The following is a 24,923-nucleotide window of genomic DNA, read 5'->3' as shown; positions in this document are numbered from 1 at the left end:
TTTAACACTGAGTAATTCATTAAGGGAATAAAAAAAAGAGATTTGACAATGCTCCCATTCATTTGCTCCTCCTAAAGGACATCTTGTCAGTCTTTGGTGGTAAATGATAGACAAGCACATATTCTGGTCCTTGGAGCTGAGGGGGAAAAAAAATCGAATTCCCAATTAAAAGTTTCATGATTTAATTCCAAAATAAATCATCCTCCAGCCCTTGTCATGAGTCACGAACTTTCTTCCATGACTGAGAGAGAACAAAAGGGTCCACATGAGCATCTTTCTCCACCTCTTTCTCTTCAGTAAATTCCATTTTAGCTCTTTGATAGATATTGTTCAGTTTAATGTACTTTTGGGACTTTGCAAGCTGAAACTGCTCTCTGGATGTCTGGGGGCTTTTCATGATGTTCCGCCACAGCGAACCCATGGAGGATGGTATGGGAAGGCAGCGAGCAGGTCGCTCGTGTTCAGTGCAGCTGCCGCTGAATCAAATCTACATGAAAGAAAAAAGGAGTCTAGCAACAGATCGGTGTAAAGCTATTTTTCAGCTGGAAAGAAATGCCATTCCTCGAAACGAATCAAATCTGTAATTGAAAGCTATCGCTGAATATAAAAATATTGTGTTAGTCATGCTTTAAGTGCCGTATGAAATAAAGATGTGCTGTCTCAAGGCTGCGCTGATTGGGGTCATGCTGTATGCTCGTGGAACCGCTTTGATTTAGGCTCTCAGGTCCGAGTGTGGATGTTTTTTTCTACCAGGTGCGTCCCCCCATCTATCCGTAGGGCTCTCATGGAATTTAATACCTTTTGCGGAGGAATTAAAATCACTTTAGAAAAATCATCACTCCTTCATTCACGATGAAGCTACTGATCCAGGCAGTGTTGCTCCACTTTCAGTTTCCATTAGCTTTGTTGTTATTACTGTATAACTTTTACAGCTGACAATGGTCGTGAATATGGTTTTTATTACTAAATATATAAATACGCAGCCTGAAAGGATTTGTGTGGAAAGTTAAAATTCAATTTCACTGTTGGTAGATTGCCATCATTCAGTTGTCTGCCATGATTACTAATTGGGTTTGAATGATCTGTTCCTTACTTTGAGCTTCGAAGCTGCCGGAGTGGTTTTTTCAGCCTCGAATCACAGTCATCTCAGGGAAGCTACCGTCTCTATCCGGGGCACAATGTGCCTTTTGCAGCTCTCTGGCTCGTTTTTCACCATCAGCTGAGTGCCAGAACACTGCCCCGCCGCCGGCTCCAGGCATCTGGGGAAGCAGGGCTGGAAACTGTGCAAACACAGCCCAGATGTGTGCTGGAAAAAGACGGACTTCCCTCCCCATTACCTAAGTCGGAGGAGCAGGAAGGCTTCTATACGGTCATATGTTGTTGCAGTGCGTAACGTCCTCGGCTCCTCGCTTCTCCTCCGAGTGAGGTGGGATTGCTTGTAGCTGCCGGGCTCGGTGGCCTTCCTGAATCCTCTTGGTGGGTCTCGAAGAGTTTTCAAGGAGGGTTCAGCTGTTCTGGGTGCTGATCCTGTAAAAAATAAATAGAAACTAAGAATCTGCTGGCTGAGGGAGGTGGCCCAGACATGGCTCAGCTCCCTATGGCTGTTGCGGTGATCCCACCCTGGTACTGGCTTTTGGCACTGGTTTTTAGGACTGGCTTTTGGCAACCCTTTGTGTTGTCTGGCCACCGGAGCTGAGAAGATGCCAAGAGATGAGCAGAACTGCAGAGGTGGAGGTTTTCTGGATGGGGTTAGGTGCACCGGGACTGGGGATTTCTGTAGATCCTCCTCCCGTGGAGTCGGCTTTCATGGCTGTAGGAACGGCCAACGGGACGTGACTTCAGTTTGTATAACCTCTTGTTTCTGTTGGAAAATGCAAAAACCTCAGCCTGATGCTTGTGTCTGAGCTTGTAATTGGCTTCAGAAGCCTGAACAGCTTCTTGCTGACCTGGAAAAAGTTGGGAAGAGGGGCTTCCTCTGTCAGCCGGGCTGGCAAGGAGTCTGGGGACATATTTAGTACCTACAGATTCCAGAAATAATAAGTAGCTTATGATGCTTACTCCTCAAATCTGATTGTAATTATGGCTTTCGAGCAGCGTTCATGCACTGGCCTTGTACCTCAGACTGGGATGGCAGAACAGAGTTGCCGAGATGCGGACCGGGCTGTATTGCTCTGCCAAGGACTCCCTTAGAGCCCTGCTATTTTCAGCCCAGCTGTGGGTGGCCTGGTTCTGGCTGTTCCTCTCCTCATTGTGGCAAATCATTTTGACACTATTTGCAGCTGAAATCTGTGTCCAGAGTAACAATATTGAGATGGATCTGAGGCATCAATCTCACCTTTACTGCCTCGTTTGCCTGTCCCCATGGAGGGTGACGCAGTCGGTGGGGGCATTTGCTCCCTGCATCTCATTTCTCACCATGCCCTCCTGCTGGTTTTGGGTCTTCAGCCTGCATTCAGCAGAATGGCCTTGTGGCTCCAGGGGCTGTTGTCAATAATAATAAGGTCTAATACAAAATACTCAACTGGGAATTTAAACATTTCAGTCCGCTGAGGTGTTCTGTGTGTGCTGCAGCTAAACAAAAGGGCACTGTTGTTTTGTTTGATTTGTTGGTGTTTTTCCAGTTTGCCATTTTGGAAGTGGGTGATGTTTCCATAAAAGGTTTTTGACAGACAGGGAGAAGAGAGAATTTGTTTTATTACCTTCTGTATTAGGCTTTGAATCTAATTTTCGAACATAAGCACTTCTGCCTCACCTGAAAAATATGCAGGCAGTCTTAAATGGACACTCAGATTCAAGCTTACGCTTTTATGTAAATATGTTTTGCCTGCCCAATTTCCCATTAACACAAGGTCACAAATGAAGTTTCTTACGTATTTACTCAACATCTGAACACGAATTGCATGCAACTGCTGATTGCTTGAATGCACCTTTTCAGAATGCATACAGGCTGTGTGGCTGTGCTGGTATCTGGGTGTCAATGTATTCACAGAGCTACGTCCAAGCGTTAGATGCTGATACAGGAATTTGTCATATTTCTGAAGACGGATACGTTTTGAGTGGAAATGTTGTGTAGTTTCTAGGTATTTTTTTTAACACCATTTGTTTTTAAATTCGTTATCTCCTTTTTAATATGCATCTTTAATTTGTGGCTCTATCAGCACTTTGATGGCCGTCTTCGCAAAATATTTTGCCGAAGGCAGCGTGGGAGAGCATGTGCAGCAGTGAAGCTATTGATCTTCGTACTCATTCAGCTTCTAATGCTGCTGTGAAATAGGTAAAATAATGCGTTAATTTTATAGATGGGCAAATGCTTTAATTTGTTTTCCCCCTTCACTTTTTCCAAGTAACGCCGGGAGTCAATAAGTACTGCTACCCATGACTCCGGAGCCTATTAAATAATCATGCTTCACACACGCGTGTGTGAGATCATTATATACGTGCAACCAGCTCGTCTGTAAGTGTCACCTAGATCCAAAGATGCTGCTATTGCTCATGAATCACAGCAGGCTGCTGTGCTGCCCACATCACTGTCGGCAATACGTTGGGTGGGGGTCCTCTCCTGGACACCGTTACTGGGATGGGGTCATTGTGGGTGAGCTGCACAGGGGAGAAATCTCAGCAAATTTTCCTTGGATCCGGAGGGGTTTGGCTGTTCACTGCTCAAGCTGAAGTTCTCTCAGGAGGTTTTAGCTGAATGTCAATGTCTTTGAGCAGTATCATTGGGCATTTGCATTCTCAATGAAGGAGAGAGGAGGGATGAGGCAGAACCACCGGTTTTTGGTTTTCCTGGAGGAGGTGTCGTATGTGGTGACATACTTGGGTATTTTAGCGTTGAAATGTGAAGAGAACTCATTTGGCACTTGCAGTATTTTTCCAGAGTCTGATTTTAATCAGTCAAATAACTGAAACCAACTCCTCCCAAGAATCCATCATAAAACCCAGTTTCTTACTCAATATGTTTGCTTTCCCAGCTAGCTGCTTGGCCAACTTTCCAATGGAAGATTGCCTTTTTTTCCCATGGGAGTGATTCCCTCAGCAGAAGTGAACGCCCAAGTGAAATGAGGCTTATGTACCAGCGTCTGTCATCAGCTTGCACTTACTGGAGGGGTTGGTTTAGAGATGAAGGAAACCAGCAGAGACCCCGTAGTCAATTCTCAATGCCACGTGAGAATTCCCTGGTACTGGAGTATGTGGTACCTGCGTTCCTGCGAGGACTTTGTGGACCTTACATGGTGACAGAGCTGGTGACAGCTCAGCATCACAGCCATTCTCCTGTTGCAGACTGGGATCCTCATCCCCTGTGCTGTCTCAGTGGGGTGCACGCAAGGAACTGTGTGTCAAACCAACGAGCATCACACCTCATCCGTGAGTTCTGACAGATCTTATGTGAGCAGGGAGATACATCATGGTCCCTAGGAGGCCATCGACTGTTAGAAATCAGAGTGCCCTTTAAACGGCTGTGACTTAAAGCTAGGGTCAGGCGTTCCTTCTTAAAGTCCTCCAGGACACGAAAGTGGTAAAAACTGCAGCAGTAAGTGAAAACTCTCTGCCTTTTCCTCAAACATTGCCTCTTTCCCCGTGAGGTGTTGCTTATAGATCTCCTAGACTTCATCAATACGACATATTTATGGGAGAGCGAGCTGAATTCTGCCTCATGTGTCACCAAGAAAGCAAGGCCCTAATTTCTGAGTGCATTGTCTTTGTAATGCCAAAGAGTTTTATGGGGCAGAAATAACAAAGCTGAATCATCAGATCACAGTTGGAGTTTCTGATCTCAGTTGGAGTTTCTGGTGCAGGCCCTTGTCAGTCAGACAATTACTCTTTGAGAAGGATTTTACAGTTCCTTGGTTTTTAAGGAAACAGTGGAGAGAAGTAGAAAGTAGGAAACTTTCAAGGTGTCTAAAAACTGCATGTGAAGGACAGCCGTCATTGACTTGATGCCCTCCCCTGAGATCATTAGGAATATACAGACATTGATCAAAGTGCCTTCAGGAACCTCCTTTTATAAAGAAGCAAAAATTTACAAAATGAGAAACAAAAATAAGGTTTGTTTACAGGGAAGAGAACAACTTTTCTGGAGTCTTGTCACGTCACCTTCCCATTCTTCTGAAGCCTCATCTTTTAAAGGTATTTTCCTGCTCCATCAGCTGGATCCTCTGGAGCTGCTGGTGCTGCAGGGAAGCAGTGCTCGGGGTGAGCGCGGGAGCCTTGGTGCTCCCTGCCTCCGCTCCCCTCTCCTGAGCAAGAGATGAAGGAAATGTTGAATTTCTTATCAAATCTTGTGGGTGCCCCATCCCTGGAGATGCCCAAGGCCTGTCTGGATGGGCCCTGGGCCTGATGTGGTAGGAGGTGGAACTGGATGATCCTTAAGGTCTCTTCCAACCCAACTATTCTGTGATTCTGTGATTCCGTGATTAAATTCTGTTGTCAGCCCTTCATCACCAGCTCTCGGTGTGTGCCAGGCCTTTCATCTGGAGAAATACAGATGAGTCTTCACTCTCGATTAGTGAGAAAAGAGCTCATTGCGTTGAGTCAAACCGAGTCCCCATTGAGGACATGCACCCCACAGGAGTGCCCGGTTCGGAGGGTCCCGCTGGTCTTTTGTCACCTCCGGTGCATGCATTGTGCCACTCCGGTGCTTAGCTGTACGTCTGGCTCCATTTTATTCAGCAATCAGTCAGGATGGATTTGTTTAACCAAAACCAGTCAGGCTTTCACTGTAGAGGGGCAACATGTAGATAGAGCAATGTCTGTAGTCAGCGCTGAGGCACTTCACCATGCAGCTCGTGTTGCGTTGCCTTTCCATAGAGTGCTGCTAGCTGCAAACCCGAAGGGCAAATGGACTCCCCTTGCAGTATGTTCTGGAATTGCAGCCCGTGCTTTGTTGTTGGGCAGCCAGGCAGCACCCTGCTCCATCTGTTCCTGACACCGAACCTGGCCGCAGCCGGCACCGGGGTGTACGTGTGCTCTGTGACCTACTGCGTTGGGATGCGTTGTCTCAATCAGTTTAATTTAAATTGGAGGCAGATTTCTGGTGTGAGATTTGCTCGTTGTAATTCTTGTGGTTATTTAGGATTTTCGTACGGTTCTGGCTTGATGAAGGTTTTAAAAAGGTAAGGTTTTTTTGGCTGATAAAACTCCCATAAAATTCATACCCACCAGCAGATTTTCCTTATGAGGTTGGAGCAGTGCTTGCAACACGTATTTTAGGGTTAAAGGTTTGGCCAGAGGGCAGAGTGATGGTAGAATACAAAGGCTACATAGTTTTAAATTAGACAAAACGTGTAAAGCTAAAGTTCACACGCAGACATTTGCTGCAAGCACAGTTATTTTCTGCTCTTATATGTATGACTGAAAGCGTGTATTTACTGCAGCTCAGTTAATGGCATTTTTTTCCCTTCCAGAGGTCTCCCATACCTCTCAGTATCTAAAGGGGGGCTGTAAGAAAGAAGGGGACAGACTTTTAAGCAGAGTCTGTTGTGATAGGACAAAGGGAATGGTTTCAAACTGAAAGAAGGGAGATTTAGGTTGGATATACTCTAAAGGCAGTGAGGCAGTGGCACAGGTTGCCCAGAGAGGTGGTGCTGCCCCGTCCCTGCACACAGCCAAGGTCAGGGGATGGGCTCTGAGCACTGATGGAGCTGTGGGTTTGGAGAGGGGTTGGACCAAGTGGCCTTTAAGGGTCCCTTCCAACTCCAGCCATTCTGTGATTCGATGATTATTTCTCGCAGTGGCATTTAGTTCTCATCCCAGTTTACCAGATACCCCTGAACAAGTGCATGCAAAGAGATCTCCACCAGCAGCAAACATGTTGATCTGATGCAAAGCAACAGAAATAAAGCTTCCTCCGTGTTGCATCATGGTGCTTGCTGCCTGCAAATGTGGTTTTGGTAGCCAAACAAAAAATCCTTGTTCGTTGTGTTTGGATGTTTGTTGTGGAACTTATTAGCAGAAGTTTACACAGCTTCAACCACTTTCTTACAGATTTTAACAGCAGTTTCCAGCTTTCCCTGAGCTCTCAGAGCTCTTGCATGGTAAAAATCAACAGAAATAATTAGCATCTTTGTTTATTTGGTTCTTTCAGGCAAACCTAAAATATCTTTGGTTAATTCCACACTTAGAAGATAAGATTTAATTTTGGTTTTGTTACCAGGATGGCTTTGGTGTGCTACCCCTGCCCAGCACAGTGTGTAAGCTGAATGGCAACATAGAGAACGCAGTCATTTTCAGTAAAGCCAAAAATTACTTTGTTTCTGTTAGCATAATTTCAAAATGATTGAATGTGCTCTTTTCCTCTTAAATGCTTCCTCATTTTGTGTCTAACTCTGTTGTATTTCAGCCAAAGAGCCCCTTGGAAAATTGCAATCAGTTACAATTCTGGCAGGCTACGACCATATTCATTCACTCTGAACACGAAGTGCCATTTCCAGAGGTCAAAATTTACTAAGATTACAATAAAAGAAAATGATCTGCTGGAAGCACCGATTGCACTGACCTCCATAGCTTAAACTTATTTGGCAAACACAGCAGTGAGGAGCATAAGAATAATCTATCATTGCAAATCTGTGGCCGCCTGATCCAGTGGGGGACAACCAGCCCAGGGCAGGCGGTTGGAGCTGGGTTGGCTTTAGGGTCCCCTCCAACCCAACCATTCTGTGATTCCATGACTCTACAAAGATTGAACTTTTCAGAAAGGTTTGTCTTACGATAGGGCCAGATGTGAAAATCTTGAGTAACAAAAATCCATAAAAAATAACAAAAATCCAGCGTTAGCTTTCTGGAGGAGTAGGAAGAAGTTCAAAGGGAGAGAGGCAGTCCTCATTCTCTAACGCAGCCCCTGCTCTCCTCCCGCAGCCCCCTGCTTGCCGTATGCTTCGCGGCATCTTGCGGCGTGCCAGGCATTGCCTTGCTGACCATGGGGGTCAACCCCCTCACCGGCGCCCTCGGAGCATTCAACATCTTCCTGTACACCTGCTGTTACACGCCCATGAAGAGGATGAGCATCGCCAACACGTGGGTGGGAGCCGTCGTCGGAGCCATTCCCCCTGTCATGGGCTGGACCGCAGCGACTGGAAGTCTTGATGCTGGTAAGTGGAAAGTCCATGTTGACGTCTGGGGGAGGGGGTTGTCAGTTTTGCCTTTGGGATACTTAAAAATACCTTCACAAAAGGCAGTGCATAATGTTTTTTCTTAAGCTCCGCTCTTTCTGCTTGTTGGCCTGATACTGGTTCAAAAGTACAGCTGTTATGGTGCAAACATTAGAAAACACTGTTATATCACAGTACCATGAGGACTGAAGAAGTAGGCATGATGGTATCAATCACTGCATTTTTAGGACAAATATGAGATCGTAGAAGAATATGTCCTATACAGTATGTGTTTGGAACATATTAAAAAGCAAATCGAGAGGGAAGCGTGGTTCATGTCGAAGCAAATACTGATTCCATTCATCCATCTCAGTGTGATGCCCTAACTGGATTATGCTCTCTTGGTTTCTGATTGTGGAAATAAATTTATGATTCTGTGGCCCCCCAGGGCCAGGAGAGGGAGAAACCTGCATGCATAGGGACAGCAACTGCAACAATGTCATCAATAACACAAAGTCTTTTCCTTTATTTTATGTTTCATTGTCTCTAAAAGTGGACCAAGATCGCAGTTGGCCTCCCAGCCCCAGAGCCGTGCTCAGCACCGCAGTGGGTGCCGGCCTAGCGCCGCCTCTTGGGGGACGGGGGCAAGTCCGGGTGGCAGCTGCTGGCCCTCCTCTTCGGGGGGCGCCGGGTCCCCCCAGGCGAGCGATCCGTGCCCTGGGTGGAGGGGCCCGCTGCCTCCGCCTGCCCCGGCTCCTCCTGCGGCTCCTCCGGGGACACGGGGACAGGGGACTGAGGCTCGGGCCCCCCATGAGGGACGCCGGGGAGCTGCTCAGCGCTGGGGCCTGCAGGGCTGGCGGAGCGGCCCAGGCCAGAGGCAGGAGGCTCCTGCTGGGAGGTGGCAGGGCTGGGGGTGGCCGCGGGGCTGTCCTGCCCTCCTGCTTCACGAGCAGCCTGGCTGTCCTGCTGCCGCCGGAGCTCTGGGCCGTACAGGGCTGTAACGGTGGTGATGAGCCCTGTCACAAACTCCTCCGTGTCGTCTGCCAGATGTGCCTCCAGCGACAGGAATAGGGCATCCTCGTCGAGCCCATATGTGCACAGGAGGTGCATAACAGCGCTCCGTGCTGAAAGCACCTCCCACCACTCGTCACCAGTGATCCTCTCCAGCTCCTGCTGGAGCCACTGGAGCAGTGGTTCGAGGTCTCCTGGATTTCCACGGAAGAAATCTGCCCAGACCTCAGGTCGGAAGCCCTGCTCAGGAGCCACGAGCTGCGGCTGTGCAGAGCCCTCCTCATCCTCCTGGTCGTCCTCAGAGTGCTCTGCGGGCTGTGGGATGGGGCACTCGAGGTAATCGTCCTCTGCCCACACCGAGTACCGGATGGTCTCAATGTTTTTCTTACACACAGCACAGGTGGGCTGCTGCTTCGCCCACCGCAGCGCACAGCCCAAGCAGAGCTGGTGCAGGCACGGTGTCACATACGCTGCATCGTGCCGGCTCTGCCCACAGACGGGGCAGGCCCAGTCCGAGGGCAGCTCCATGGCCCTGGGCTGTGCGGTGGGCTGGGGAGAGCTGAGAAGTGAAAGCTGCTCCCCTCACTGGCGCTGCAGCGGGCAGGAGCTGTCACAAACTGCAAAAGAGAGAGAGGCCTCGGTCACGAGCTTACCCCGGGGCAGCAGCAGCGATGCCCCGGTCCCTCAGCACAAACCCCGGCCCTGCTCCCCACCGCCCGCCCCGGGGCCGTGTCCCTGCACCGCTCACCTCCGCTGCTGCGAGCGCACCCCACGGGGCCCCGGCTGCCTGAACAAGACAGGGCCGGGGAAACGCTGGCGATGCTGAGGGCTGGGCACCAGGAACTGCTGCCAGCAGCCCCACAGCACGGCACAAACAAAGCCTCGTTCGCGGCTCCAAGTTTCGCGACTGCGCTCAACCAGAGTCCAGGCACGAGTGACGCTGGGCTCTGCTGCGCCCCAAGTTCTGCAGGCAGGGCCAGTGAGGTCACAGCCTTCTCCTGCTGCTGTCACAGCCCCTTGGTCGGGGATCTCACAGTGCAGGGCTGCGTGCAGCTGGGCATCGGGCTGGGCCTGCATCACCATCACGCCCCATCATTCAGTGACTGTCCTTTGTGAAGGTGACAGATCTGGGAAAATAGAAGTCACACACATTTCCTATCTCCACATGAATCCTTCTTCTGCGTACTGTTTTAGAGAGACGCTTTTTGTCCTGTTCTGGTTTGCATGCAATACCAATTGGTGGCAATGTCTTCGTCCGGAGTCCTTTCTGTACCAAGTGCTCATGGCAGTGCATGCTGTTTGCTTACTCTTTCCTGTGCAACCTGCAGTAGGGAACCTGCTTTAGAGGGGCTGGACTGGGGGATCCGAGGACCTTCCAGCCCCTACAGTGCTGGCATTCTGTGTTATAATTTTAGTATTAAACCCATACCCAGTTAGATGTGACTTTTGAGTCACAAGCTTTCAGCAGGAAAAGTCCCATGCATTTACCCAAACACATCCCAGGATGTGTTTACTACTGTCTTTCCACAAGGCAGAAAATATCCTAGGAAGATTAATTTATTGGTGTTTTTTTTTAATTGGTCACTTTTAGACTCTTAAGTTATAAATGTTCCTTTCCCCCCACTCCTTGAAAAGCAAACAGAAATTTCTATTTTAGTAACTGTGAACCATTTTTACATCTCTCGTAAAACACTGATCTCTTCAGCAGCAGCTCTGACACAATTAGGGCTTGTTTGTCCTGCCAGCTACGAACTTAAGAATCAAAGTGGCTCCGCATAGTTACATTCTGAAGAAACTCATGAAGTTGAATTAGCAGGTCTGTTAAGAATTTTTTTTAGCACACATTCATCCCACACTGTGGCATATTTAAGGATTGAATAATTCTTCCAACAACAAGGCTTTTACCCAGAAATTATCAGAATCTGTGCAAAATCCATAGCACACCGTCCTTCATTTCTGCTGCACACTTGCTATAAATGTCAGACTGAACAGGCTTTGGCTACAAGTCTTCTGATACTGATCGAATCCAGAGCTGGGATGAAGGGTTTTTGTTTTTTCAGTTGTGCGTACTGCTTCTATACAAACATTTATGGCTCTGGAAGTAGTCTTTTTTATAGAATCATAGAATCACCAAGGTTGGAAAAGACCTCCAAGGCCATCCAGCCCAACCATCCACCTATCACCAATGTTCCCCACTAACCCATGTCCCTCAGTGCAACGCCTAAATGGTTCCTGATGGTTGGTGAGTCCACCACCCCTGGAGGTGTGCAAAAAACATTCAGATGTTGTAGTGAGGGACATGGTATATATTTAGACATATATATTTAGCCTTATAAGTGATATGGATGTGCCTGTGTAGTGTCATGTTAAGGAGTGCGTAACAAATGTCATTAGAAGCTCTATATTTCTAAAGAGAAGAGAATGATTGAGAAACATAAAGTAGATGTTTATGTTGAAGAACTGGGTCATTGTGGCTGCTGTGGCTTGGAGCCTCGGTCTGGAGTGCTGGCCTGCTGCTGCGGAGCTGATGCTGTAGGATGCTTCAGCTGCACTGCTGGGAGCTGCCCTGGGGAAGGGCTCCAGCTCTCCATGCTGGAGAGGCTGTCGGAGTTCAAATTGCCATATCCCTTTAGAAACAGCAGCTAAACTGCTTCCGGAGCCCACCACATTGAAGGAGACGGGCACTGGTTTTCATTATCTTTAATGATCTTCTATCATCAAGTTATAACTTGCTCTTCCAGACCTATTTCTTGACAAGCTACAGTGTCCCTGTACCGCAGGCCGCAGGGAGTCCATGTCTTTCTATCTTCTATCTCTTCCTATCTAATCTGCAATTAGTTTTAGGTGTGTGGGCACAGTTGCAGATCAGGATAATCTCTGGCAATGATGCAGTCGGTGGAAAACAACAGCTTCTTCAGGCACACCAAAGCAGACTTTGCCAGACCACAGTGACCTGTGCTGGTGCATGACTGCTGTTGTCGTGGCTGTTCTGGGCAGCTGGAACGTTCTGCAGCCATCTCCCAGTGAGTGCCAGCAGGGTAGGGCAGCTTGTTTAATAATGACAGAAAAACTATTGAATTGGTACAGATCTTTGTAACAAAGCAGATTTGGGAAGAGTCTTGAAAATGGTGACTCGAATGTCATATTTTAGTGCATTTCAATATTTGAAAAGTAAATAGAATTAAGGGGGGAAAAAAACTGCACTGTAAGCAATTTCCAGTGTTAAGCATTCTGCTACTAAAAAAGAGTTTGGCACTTGGAAGGATCCATCCCACCTGGAGCACAAATGTGCATCTTCGTGCACACATGTGTGACGTGCAGGCCAACACACCGTTGCTGAGCTCATTAATAATGGGTAATTAGCTTGGAGACTTAACCTTGTTTTAGTTAGAGGTGTGAAAATGCATTTGCACCTTGTATAAAAAGAAAAAAAAAAAGAAGAAAAAAAGATTATTCCACTCAACTAACAAAGAGGAATGTGAAAGGAGGGAGTCAGAAAACCGAGGAGAAGGAAGGTTCTCACCGTGTAACTGGGCCCTTTCCAGTTGACGTTTTATTATGGATTTTCTCTCCTTGTAATCTCACAGCAGCCACATTGTTGTACACGCTGCTGGTCGTGGGGAGAACAGCATGGAAGCGCCGAGCTTCCCTTACTGCGTGCGTTGCCCTTCAGGCCGTGGGCGTGCTGCCAGCCGTGAGGTGCCCTTGGTCCGCTGGTGGAGCTGAAGGAGATGCCCACTTTCTATATTGGGACGTAACAAGGAAGCATCTCCCATCCAAGCAGCCCCCTCTTTTCATTTGTCTTCATTTCATTTACAACTCTCTTATCCTGAAGGGCCGTTCCTTGACAGATTAGCAAAAAAATTGCGTATCTGCAGATAAAAACCTGAGACCTTCTATTTCCAGTGATACAAATATGTGCTTATATCTCTTTACGCTACAGATTTGCACATCTTATGGTGGTTCCCAGTGATGCTTGCTTCCATTTCTGCCCCTGATAGGTCTTTAATTATATGCTCTTAAGTCTGCTTGAGCATCCTGCCCCCAACCCTGGATTTCGTGCCGATGCAATTTAGGGAAAACCTCACACTTCAAAAGAGAAAGATAAGGTTATCTCTGGGAATTCTTTGTTGTGGGTTTGGAGTGGGGTTTTTTTTCTTGTTGTTTCTTTTTTTTTTTTTTCATGGCAGCTGTTTGAAACCGATGAAAGATCGGGAATGTTAACATCTCCTCGCTGAGTGCAGGTGAGATGGTCAAAGGTGCGTGATAAATGTAATTTATCACACAGATATCACTACCACATATCTGGTGTGTTTATGCAGAACTTAACTGCCCGCCTGCGATCTGCAGCAACACGTTTGCTTCCTTGAAAGCAGACTTCATTGCTCCTCGGTGGCACGATTTATTTACGAAGATATTTCTTTTTCTGGTAAATTGAGACACTCTCAAATTATCCCTCCCCATTTTACAAAGGAACGCCTTGCAGGAAAATAATGCCATTCACTTCAAGCCTGAAGTGGTGGTGTAAAGAGAGGAGAAAGAGGCACAGCTCAGCAATGCTGCTGTGCACGAGGTCTGTGCTCCCCAGCGCTGCTCTCTGTGCCATGCTGCTATTGAGCCTGGGTGTGTTCAGTAGTGCAGATGTCTTTAGGAAGCAGCAGAGCTATTTATTTTGGCATGCAAGCGGGCATTACGTCTGCATGCTGTAAGCTACTCTCATGTTGCTGTTCTTGCTCCCCAGCCTAGTGCCGCTGCTCGCTTCTTAGCAGTGTTTGTTGCTCATCTGAACTTGTTATTTTCAGCTAGCAAATGAACAAATCTGCAGGAAACATCTCCCAAGTGCCACAGCCCGTACCTTGCCGTGTACATTTTGTGCTGCCGCTCACCATGCCGTGCCCATGCCCTGATGGTTGATCCCAGCCCGCAGCGTGTCGCCTCGGGGCAGAGCACCGTGCCACAGCGGTCATGTAAGCCACCCAGATAGATGGAAGTGACAAGCAGGGGTCCTCCACATAATGTGCTTATCAGTTAAGGGGATTTATTCTGAGTAGGTGGCGGTGGCGTAGCAGATAGCAGCCTTGACAGTACAGCAGACATTACAGACCCGCGGTGGCCTGGAGCCATAGGTATTACTGCACCAAAGAGTGTTTATCTCAAGAGACCATTTAGTTTATCTCCGATGCTTCACTTCTGGTCTCGTTTTCCTGAAAGACATCTTGTACTGATTTTCATTCATTTTGAGAAATTTAAATAATTCCCGGGGCTATGGAATTTATAGACTGCGTATCAATTGTAATCATGTGGAGGCTGATTTTTAAATTGCCTTTACTTTGTAATTCAAATTATGTTGTATGGTAGACATTAATTATGTCAGCCAACATCTATTTACAAATGGGGATTTAAAACGGGCAGTTCTTATCAGCTAGTGACATTCGGCAGATGGATAGTTTCAGGCACAAAAAAAAAAAAGGAAAATAGGAGAGGAGGGGGGAGGCCTTGGGCCAACCTGTCAGTGCCCGGGGTCTCCCATACCTTCCCTGATGTAGCACTTGTCCGCCAGGAAGAAAGGAAAGCAACAGCTTAATTGCGTGCAAAATGAGCTGGGATTGCTCGCCGTCCCGTCCCTTCTCGCCGGGCTGTGAGTGTTCGCAGCCCCCAGCTCCAGCCCTCAGCTCCCCCCGCAGCACCAGCTCGCCGGGGTTTCGCTTCTCAGATGAAAGACGACAGGATTTGCAGTCCGCTCCGGAGGAAGCAGAGATACTCATGTCATCGACATCTGAGATTTGGAAGCTGGGGCCCGGGAGTGTGCTTTGTGTGGCTAAAAACTGTAAAAAGTGGGGTGGAGGGACAATACCGGTTAGCAGCTGGTCTGAATTTAGTACAAAAGCTTGGGAGCTTTTTTTTTTTTTTTTTCTTTTTCCATCTTCAAAAGAAACAAAAGAAGTGGCAGCTCCAGCAGTGGGACACCCGGGGGAGCAGCCCCAGGAGTTCAGAGGCAGCGTGGCAGTGCTGCGTCCCAGTGCTGCATCCCGGCCCAGTGCGCTGCGCTTGGGGCAGCTGGGGTGACTGGGCTGCACGGCCAGCCTGGGGACACGTGGTACCTGCACGTGTACCCACACTGGGGCCCTGGTGACACACAGGAGCCCCTGTGCTTTCATGAAGTTTTCCATCCTCTGCTGAACACAGTCCCTTGGTGAATACTTCTTGAACGTATCCGCAGAAAGGAACGCTCCGGTAATTTCATCTCACCCCGCAGGCCCGCGTGTTTTCTGATGCGTGTTGCTGGGGTAGCAGAGACGAGTTGTGCACGGCGCCGTTGCTTTTTGCAACCGTGTCTGTATAATGGCAGGCGTTTCCCCAAATGCTGTCAGCAGTCGTAACCTGTTGCTCTGTGTTGTGTTGCACAAAAGGCGTGCGTGCCTGTGTCAATCTGCGTGCAATACCTGTCTCTATGTGCAGTGCCTCTTTCTCCCTGAGGCAGCACACCCGAGGTCACCTGGTTTCCTCCCACTAAAGCCAGGAGCGTTCCAGGAGGTGAGGAACCCGCTGCCAACCTCATTCCCTCTTTGTAATGGGCACCGAGATGCTCCTTTTGTTCCGCCAACAGCGTGCACACCCAGCATCCCTCCCCTTTATGTTCTCCAGCAGAGAAGTCCATCACAGCTCTGATGCGGTCCCGTTCCACATGTCCTTTGTGCCATCCTTCCAAAGGAGCAGCTGTACAAACCCATGACCATGAGCCTTTCAGCGTCGCAGTGCGTTCCCCGTGTGCAGCCTTGGCGGCACACAATGCTGGGCAGGAACGCAGCGCCCACAGCCGCCCTGAGTGCCATTGTCAGCAGCACGGGGACCTTGGGCGAGGCTTTCCTAGGAATACTTTGATCCTTTTTTCTCCTCAAGGCTGCCGAGCCACTCACGTGTCACCCTGCACAAGCAGTAGCATCTGCTTTGTTTTCCCGGGGAAGCAGAAGTGCCGGTTGTTGTCCTGCTCTGCTGCTAATAGGAAATACCGCAGTGGTAAAATGCGGGGCAAGTTCGATTGGTTTTGTTAAGGTTGGCGAACAGATAATTCCCGAATGCTTTTGTGTTTGAGAATGCTTCATAATCACAAATTAAGATGTAAATTTCCTATTGCTAAGCTCAGTGCTGCTCTCAAAGACAACGGTAAGAATTAAATAGCAGGCAGCGTTGTTTCCTCGGGGAGATTTTATCGGGGCAGCGCCTTGAACACGTGTAATCTGAGGCCAATTGGTTTACCCTAATGGTTATTTCCCGTCAACTGAAACAAGTTGGAGGAAAGAACCTAATTACCGCGTGTTCCAACCCTGCTGCACAGGCAGAGATTGCAGCCCCTGTGCTGTGAGGCTGCCTTCGTGCAGCGGGGCAGCACCGCTGTGCGCTGCAAACCATGCTGAGCATTGGCACCGAGTCCCCCAAAGAGCCCTTTGGGTCTTTAACGTGCCACGGCATCTGCGATGCGCGGCGAGGTCGTGTTGAGACTTCAAAGCCTTTCTTTACACCCGTAATTGCTGCGTAGTTAGAGATCTCCGGGGAGGCCTGCTGTGCTAGACCTGTTGTGAACATGCACAAAAGACAGAAAATAAGAGCTTTGGGGACGTGTCAAGTAATGCTTTTTGCCAGCGTAACATCCTGTAAAAGTCAGGCAGGAGCACAGAGAAACGTTTCGCACTGGTTACGTTAAATTTCCTGCGGAAAAGGTGAAAAATGCAGGCGGAGACAGCGTGCTTACCACGAGCAGGTGGATACAGCTGGGCCGCTTCAAGCCTCGGAGCTCTAATCTACCTTGTCTGGATTAAAGAGCAGCAATTTGTTCGACGTCTTATAGCCGAGGAGCGCCAGTTGGGTGCTCTCGATGGCGTGTGCCTGTTTCCTATGGTCCGTTTAGAGGCGAAGCTCCGGCTCCCAGAGCCTTCCCCTGCTGACAGGAGCCAAACCCGAGCAGTTTCCCAGAGACAAAAGGCCGGTGCTTCCCTCTAATAAGGCAGCTACCGAGGTCTGGAAATAATTTTAAAATTCCTTCACATTATTCAAGGCAGAAGAATTACTGAAATTGTGCTTTAAGCAAAACAGCATTCTTAGGTTGCCAAGGCAGTAAACACCAGCTTTGGGAAATGCAGTAAGATTTCAACATCTGTTTTGGAGCTGATATTTTAACTATTCCGTGTTTATTTTAATGCCGGGTTGGCCACTTCCCAGTCCTACATGCACTGCACCGAGGAAAAGACAGAAGGGCGAGACCATTCCTGAATGGATGCACCGCGTCAGCTCTCCCATTCTTTATTTTTGCTTTGTTTTGCTTTGTTTTGTTTTATTGATGAAGTATCTGGCTGCTTGTCCTGCCTAGAGCTTGCAAGCGATAGCAGAGCTTTGCAGATCGTAACGGAACGCACCGTGCGTGCTCCAAGGAGCAGCAAGAAGGATAAGAAGACAATCAGCAATTGGTCCCTGGTGGTTTCAGGAACGTGATGGCAGCACAGCAGCAGCCTTGCAGATAACCTTGGCTGGGTTTGTCCCACTCGTGCAGGTGGGCACATGGCCACGTGCCCAAAGGGCTGGGCACTGGGCTGCAGCCTCTCACCCTGTCCAGCTCTGGTCCTCTTCTGCCCTGCAACAACTCGCCTTCCAAAAGTTTTGGAGAATTCCAGTTGGGTCGTGCCTTGTTTAAAGTAGAAAATGGAACTAATTCAGCTGTGGCTGAAATCATCACCGCTGCTCCATGCATTGGCTGCACAATGCGTGAAGTGCTGCGAGGATGGAAGGCATCGGCAGCACGAGGGAGCTGTGTTCCCCTTGGGAGAGCGGCATCCTCAGCATGGGATGTTCATGCAGGAACCAGATGTTACTTCTGCCCCGGAGTGGATGAGGAAATAGGTTTGCAGTCCACAGGTTGCATTATGTGAATGAAACAGTTTGTTGAGAGTGATTCTACCAGAAAGATTCCTCTTGGCACTGCTAGCTCCATGGGCGAAAGTGTCTGCTGTATGTCGAGTAGACAATGTGCAGACTTGACCGGACTCTGTACCCTTTACGAGACATGAATAGTTGGGGACATCCATGAAGTCATCATGAACTGCTTCCAGAGGAATATAGCATGGGATCTGAATTGATGTTTAAGGGAATGAAGGGCCTTGACACCACGAAGAGCATAGCTTCAGATGGGGCTGCTTCTTGCTTGTGTAATTCTACAATTTAGACTGCCAGCTGCCTTGGTCCAAAAGCCCAGCATCACTCATTGCTGCTGGAGGTCTCATCTTGCTGTTATTTCCAAGGCTTACTCAAATTTGTTGAACCTTAAAATGTCTTGCCAAGCAGTTTCTGAATGTCTGTGGAATTTAGTGTCTTCGTTTGTTTTAGGAAAAAAGTGCAATTTATAGAGCTTCAGTATTTTACTAGATAAAAATATATTTACAGAAAGAAATAACCGTTTTCCACCTTCTTCAACTCCAGCTGACATTTTGGCTTTATCTTAGATATTAAAACAAAAATCTCAGCTTGTTCCTGTTTATTAAAAAAAAAAAATCTATTATTACTATTTAAATACCTTTAAAAGAATTTAAGAAAAAAATAGCTTAACCTTAACATTCATGACGAATAGTAAAGTCTATTCTTTGACGCTGCATATGGCACGGGGACATGCCTGGTTCTCTGCAGGACTGACTTTTGAGATGATTTAAGCTGGTCCGAAGCAATTAAGCAGTAGGAACTCGACATGAGAACACTTTATGCCAATTCTGCACCCAGCAGTGAAAGAATCCTGGAGAGCTGGGTCCTGTTTCCCTAAATAGCCTCGATTTGTTTTCAGAGATCAAACAGGGACACCTCTGCCAAGTGACCAGGATTTATCGGTGCCTGCTTGCAGCAGTCCCAGGCTCTCACTCGGAGAAGCAAAGAGTTTGGAAGCGGCGCTCGGTGGGCTAAACTTGCCGCTATTCAAAATGTGGCCAAGAAGCCATCCAAGAGCCAGGCTCTTGCATCCTTGCAGTGTGTAAACACTTAGGGAAGAGCTGAAAGACCGTCCTTGTGTTCCATACTGACTGCTGTGAGTGAGCACAGGTGCTCTGCGTGCCACGACGGAGCCCCTGGAGCTCAGGGATGCAAACTCTCGATAGAGATGCAGAGCTGAGGTTTTCCCAGCTCCTTGTGTATCGCTTGGGAACGACCTCGTCTGTTCTTCACTTCATTATAAACCGTGCGAAGAAAAAGATTTGCATTGATTAAACTGACTTGCAAGCTGTTGGGAACTACGCAGAATAAACAGAGCGGACTGCAGCGCTTGGAACCAGGTGATTCTCCAGAGATTCTCTATGGTATTGCTTAAAAACACCGCTGACCTAATTATGACATAGTTAACATGCATCTAGTAATTAGCCAGTATTATAGTGTCTGCTCTGGGCTTGACAGGACTCCTTCCTGGGGCTCGTTTGGCGCTGAATCGTCCCTCACCATGTGCTGCGCTTTGCAAGTTATCGGCCTGACGTGACACTTGAAACTCTCCGACAACCTGGCGATCCCAGCCAGGCAGGGAAATGGCAGCATGTCCAGGGCATGTGGGAAACGCGCAAAAAATCAGGCCGGTTACAGTCCTCATAATGGGCTATTAAATTGTTTTACTGTTCGGCTTCTCTGTAAAATATCAATTATCTCAATGGTCGTCATGTAATCAAAGCAATTACATTCCAAAGGCTTGCATGTGAAAACCAGAGCTTTGCAAATGGGAACCCAGCCTCGAGTAGTTCAGTCGGTCTGTTTGTGTTTAAAAGTTTCTCCAGATGACTATTTTTTTTTTTTTTTTTAATGGCGTTACAATTTGAGAACTGTTAAAGGTTTTTGTGTGTGTTTGAGGTTTAGGGTGTGTTTGGAGCTTGGCTGCAGACAATGTCTGAGCGGCGGAACAGGCGAAGCCCGGCCCGCAGCCGCTCGTGCCAGGCGGAAAGCAGGCAGGGCCCCGGCCGTGGGAAGCTGGGGCAGCCCCACCGTGAGTCCTGGCCACAGCTCCAGCCACTTGCATTTGTTTCCTCTGCTGGTGGGTAATTGCAATTTGCTGTTCCCAGCGCTGTGAGAACCAACAAGCTCCCGTCTCTAAAGCGCCTCGGATGTGAAACTTGACGGGTATTCCTGTCTTAGGTTTGTCGAGTTCATTTTGATTCTGGTGATGTGTTTCACAGGAACAGGAGAAAGCTGAATGATGATGTATTACAAGGATATTTTCCCCGTGATTTCTCCTGGTGTAGAGTGAAACCAAAGTGCTCCTTAGTTAAGTTTTATTTCCGTTTATCAGAGTGGAGCCTACTCCATTAGGTTTCAGTGGAACTGTGTCAAGTCTTGTTTTGTTACAGACTGAATTACTCTTGTTGCCGTAATTTTCTGAAACGAAAAATTCAGGTAATTTTTGGGCGTGCCATTTTGAACCGTCATACAAAGCTCTGATGTAGAGAAGTTGCTGAGCATCATCCCCCTGGAAGTAAGGCTTTAGGCGGAATTTGCAAATCTTTGAGCCCGTGGTCCAGGAAGTTTAGGACTGTAGGGGGAATGGCCTCAAGTTGCACCAGGGGAGGTTCACGTTGGATGTTAGGAAGAATTTCTTATTGGAAAGAGAGGTGCTGCACTGGCACAGGCTGCCCAGGGAGGTGGTGTTGTCACCATCCCTGCAGGTGCTCAAGAACCGTGGGGATGTGGTACTTAGGGTCGTGGTCAGTGGGCAATAATTCTGGTAGGTGGATGGTTGGACTGGATGATCTTAGAGATCTTTTCCAACCTTAACGACTATATGAAATCACAGAACCACAGAATTGTTGGGGTTGGATTGGGTCTCTGGAGATCATTTGGCACAACCCTCCTGCTAAAGCACCTGTAATTCATATCAGGCAGTGCTGTTCTGAAAGCTGCCTGCCCACTCCATTAGTGTCACTTAATGCTTAATATGACCAGGTCTCAGAGGCATGTGCTCACAAGGCAGCTCTTCTATACCACTATTGTTTCTTCTTGGCAACTGGAAGCTTACGGAAGGTCTAACAGTCCATTCCTTTACTTGTTGATAAGATAGGGCCGCCAAAAAAGGCTTTCTTGCAAACTTAGCTTATAATTCTTATTTGCATAGCAACAGCACTGCATGGTGTGCTTTAAGACAAGAACTAGACGTGCCCAGCCCCAAGGAAGCCAGAACAGCAGGACAGCAGACACGAACCACAGAGCAGTTCAGAGGAGGTGGTGGCTTGGTCTTGTTACAGCCCGAGCGGATGCTGGGGAAAAAGGGAGCGTTTTGGGAGGAGGTGAAGGGCATTAACCTGGGAGGAAATAAATGTTGCTATTTTTGTCAAATTATTAAGAAAATGGTAGATTCTTGGCTCTAACTGAGAGGTCATTTCCATAGAGAGTGAACTCATGGAGGCATTAAGATGCGATGGAAGTGTTAATGCTGGAATGGAGTGTTTGGGAACCGGGGAAACAAAAAGAAAATCCAGGAATGCTCCTAATGTGCGTTGGTTGTGGGGGATTTTTGCATCTTCAGACAAAATTGGTGAGCAGAGTTTAGTCTGAGGGCCTACCTGAAGATCACTGAAGTCGGCATAAACTGCTTCTGCCTCCATAAGCCCTGTGCTTATTGAGCCCTGTGTCCCGAGGAGAGCTGGGACAATGTGGAAAATGTCACATACTCATTGCTCCTTTTTAAACACAAAAGCTAATCGATCAAATTGCTTAGAAGACGCTGCAATTGGTTGGGAGGAAACTTCTCCATCTGCTGTCACGTCGTTAGCCACTTGTGCCAGTTCTGCTGGCCCTGAGGTCCATGAGCAATCAATCTCCTCCCCTCGTGCAGTGGACAGATGGGCGACCAGGATGCTGGTGGTTCCCCAGCTCCCTGCAGGACATCACTTTCTCCTCTTCTGCCTTCCTTGAACAGAGCCCCATTTCTGGTCCCTGTCACAGACAGGACGCAGTGGTCTGCCCGTTGGCTTTCTGTGAATTCACAACTTGGGAGCACGGCAGTGGAAGCAAGGGGCTGCCAGCAAAGTCTCTTGCCCCACTTTGCTTCACTGACCTTCTCGGGTAGAGACAATTAGCAGTAGTTCATTAGGACGAAGCAAATTAAATATTTAAAAAGCAGAAGATCCACCGTCTGCAGCCCCATGTAAGAGCTGCTAAAAGCAGAGCATGCCTTGTTTTGCAGAGCAAGCCTTGTCTTCTGCACAGAGCAGTGCAGCGGGTTTGTAGCACTGCTTTGTTGGCAAATCAGCCCCGTGCTGCTGAGGTCTTGGTGCACCGCTCACAGTGGCCGGCTGGGCCCTCTAACGCCTCTTTTCCTTCTCTCTTTCCCACTGCAGGTGCTTTGCTGCTGGGAGGAATCCTCTATTCCTGGCAGTTCCCTCATTTCAACGCGCTGAGCTGGGGGCTGCGGGAAGATTACTCGCGGGGAGGATACTGCATGATGTCGGTGACCCACCCGGCGCTGTGCAGGCGGGTGGCTCTGCGTCACTGCGTGGCCTTAATCGGACTCTGCACGGCGGCTCCCATCCTCGACATCACCACGTGGACTTTCCCCATCATTTCACTCCCCCTTAACCTCTACATCTCCTACCTCGGCTTTCGGTTCTACAGGGATGCAGACCGCAGCAGCTCCAGGAAGCTCTTCTTCTGCAGCCTCTGGCATTTGCCCCTGCTGCTGCTGGTCATGTTCTCCTGCAAGAAGTCTCTCCTGGAGAAGGAAGAGAAAGGTGATGTGCTCGGTGGAAGTCATGAGAGGGCGATGGAAATTAGATTGCCTTAAATGTCAATTACTTGTCATCCTCGTGACACATCAGGTAGTATATTTTAGTAATTACGAGGGGGAATCCTGTGGGATCTGTTAGAAGAAGAATCATTTTGTGCCTAGTGACCACTTCACGTGATGATTTTCTACTTTCTTCTTAAAGGGAATAGACACGAGAGCTTCAAGCTTTCATTTGCTGCAGAGCCGTTCACTCATCACAGATTCAAATGCAGCCTGTGCCAGAAGCACATCGCTTTCAGGCGGCCTTCCAAGATCCTTGTGGTCCTGGGTCCTCGTCACAAGCGCACACACTGACCGCCAGCACTGGCAGCCTTGGCAAAGAAGTCAGGAAGCGACAAATGAATGAGTTGCCACCCCTGCCCCAAGCACCCTTCCCAGTTTAAGCTTTAAGGCTCACGGTGGGTTGGGTGAGCTGCTTTTGTCTCGTTCCTTGTTGTCCCTGCTCTGTTGTTGCACAGAAACCTTCATCTTCTGAGGCTTTTCCCTATCAGTTGCTTTTCCCAAGGTTCTCGTTCACCCCAGTAGATTTGTAGCATTCATATAGTTTTCACGAGGCTTTCACAATGCTAAAGGAGTTAGGAAAGCTGCCTTTCAGCACGCTACACATCAGCATTTACGCAGCCTCCCGATGAGCACTGTTCTGTAGCACACACTGGAACGCTCCCGTAGCCATTTCACTGTTCATCCATCACAGCTCATTGCCAGCTCCTGGGTGGTTTTACATCACTAAGGTTTGAGCCCTGCGTGGCAGAGCTTCAGCTGACAAAAAAAAACAAAACGATTATTGCTTTGAAAAAGGATTGGAAACGGTGAAGGCCAGGCCCCAGAGTCTGGTCTTTATAAGGCTTTTCTGTGCTGATGTGCCTTGTGCTGCCCATTCAGGCCGTGCCCCCAGGTGAGCTCTGGGCTTGCATCAACCATTGGAACCGTGTTTGGGATCGCACCGCGGTGGTTCACAGAGAAGGTCTCACTTGGGGGTTTGTCATCGGGAAGGAAACATTTTAGAAAAAACTTTACATTTGTAGCTCGTATTGTAATGTTCCCATTGCTGGTGCAGCCAGTGTCTCTCCAAAGAAACCCTTGGGGGTGTTCTTATTAGGGAAACGCATCTTCTTCGTTAGCTGACAGATGAAACGCATTTCTGGCCACGTCTTGATGTGGTTGTGCTGCTCGTCCGGGGCTGTGCCAGCCCTCAGCCCTCAGCGTGCCCGGGGTGGGCTGTGACCGGCGGGTGCTGCCAGGCACACCAGGACCCAGCAGGGACAGCGATGTGCCGCAGTGGCGTGGTGGTTACCGCCTGTCGGGGCTTGATGCGTTCTCCTGCCAAGAATTCTTCCCCATTTGGGCATGTTGTGCATCACCCCAAAGCTGCAGCGGTACCTGAAATGGGAGACGGTTTCCCTAATCGGATCCCAGATGAAGCCTTCCAAAAAACGTCACAGCTCTGCCACCACGAGCACATCACGCTGCTGTAAATGCTTCCTGGTGACTTGGATGCCACGCGCCCACCTCTGGTCTCGGTTATACTGGTTTAAATCAGGAGTGATGCCATCAACCCCTGTGCTGCTGGCAAAGCTGCCGCCTGTTCTACAGGCAGTGGGATTGAGTTCCCTGTCTCCGTGCGTCTCCGTTGTTCTGAGTTACTGGGGGGAACACACTGTGGGAATGTCTGGATACTGTACAACTGTGCAGCTACTTAATTCGTTTTAGAAATGCATCAAGTCTTCTCTGCAATAAAGTGCATACTGTACAGAAAGAGAGGAGCGCTTGGAAGTTGTTTGTTTTAAACAGTTTGTGTGTAATTGAAGCTCTGGTGCTGTTCACTGCAGAGGTATTTGATAATATTGTGGCATTGCTCCCTGCAACAATATTCTTCTTGATCCTCAAGGGCGAGGACAGCTTGCAAAATGGTGGTCTGTTGTGCAGAAAGCACGCTGAAAGCAGGTTGGGTGTGAGTGGAAAGGGTTTGTGCAAAGCCAAAGAATTTGGTGAACCTTCAGCTGGGAGAGGAACCTGAAAATAGCAGGCGGCTCACA

The 24,923-nt window shown here is 48.4% G+C and overlaps 2 protein-coding genes across 4 annotated transcripts in view; one reads left to right on the top strand and one right to left on the bottom strand.

Annotated features, from left to right (window-relative positions):
* Positions 1-24,647, top strand: part of LOC110407476 (protoheme IX farnesyltransferase, mitochondrial) — a 98,796-nt gene extending 74,149 nt beyond the window's left edge. For 2 of the 3 annotated variants that reach the window (XM_021415230.1, XM_021415232.1), the window contains exons 6-7: positions 7,855-8,087; positions 22,442-24,647. In XM_021415230.1, the coding sequence (XP_021270905.1) occupies positions 7,855-8,087; positions 22,442-22,884 (676 nt within the window). In that variant the 3' untranslated portion in view covers positions 22,885-24,647. The remainder of the gene's footprint in view (positions 1-7,854; positions 8,088-22,441) is intronic. The other variant, XM_021415231.1, reaches the window with a different exon arrangement.
* On the bottom strand, positions 8,096-10,061 carry LOC110407479. The gene is made up of 2 exons (XM_021415234.1): positions 9,847-10,061; positions 8,096-9,715 (listed from the first exon to the last, which is right to left on the bottom strand). Exon 2 carries the CDS (start codon positions 9,624-9,626, stop codon positions 8,706-8,708), a length of 921 nt encoding a protein of 306 aa, XP_021270909.1. The 5' UTR covers positions 9,627-9,715; positions 9,847-10,061; the 3' UTR covers positions 8,096-8,705.

The sequence above is a fragment of the Numida meleagris genome, chromosome 17 (assembly GCF_002078875.1).
Source record: "Numida meleagris isolate 19003 breed g44 Domestic line chromosome 17, NumMel1.0, whole genome shotgun sequence".
Taxonomy (NCBI): Eukaryota; Metazoa; Chordata; class Aves; order Galliformes; family Numididae; genus Numida; species Numida meleagris.
The sequence above is the reverse complement of the archived record's forward strand: the minus strand, read 5'-3'. Positions and strand labels throughout refer to the sequence as shown.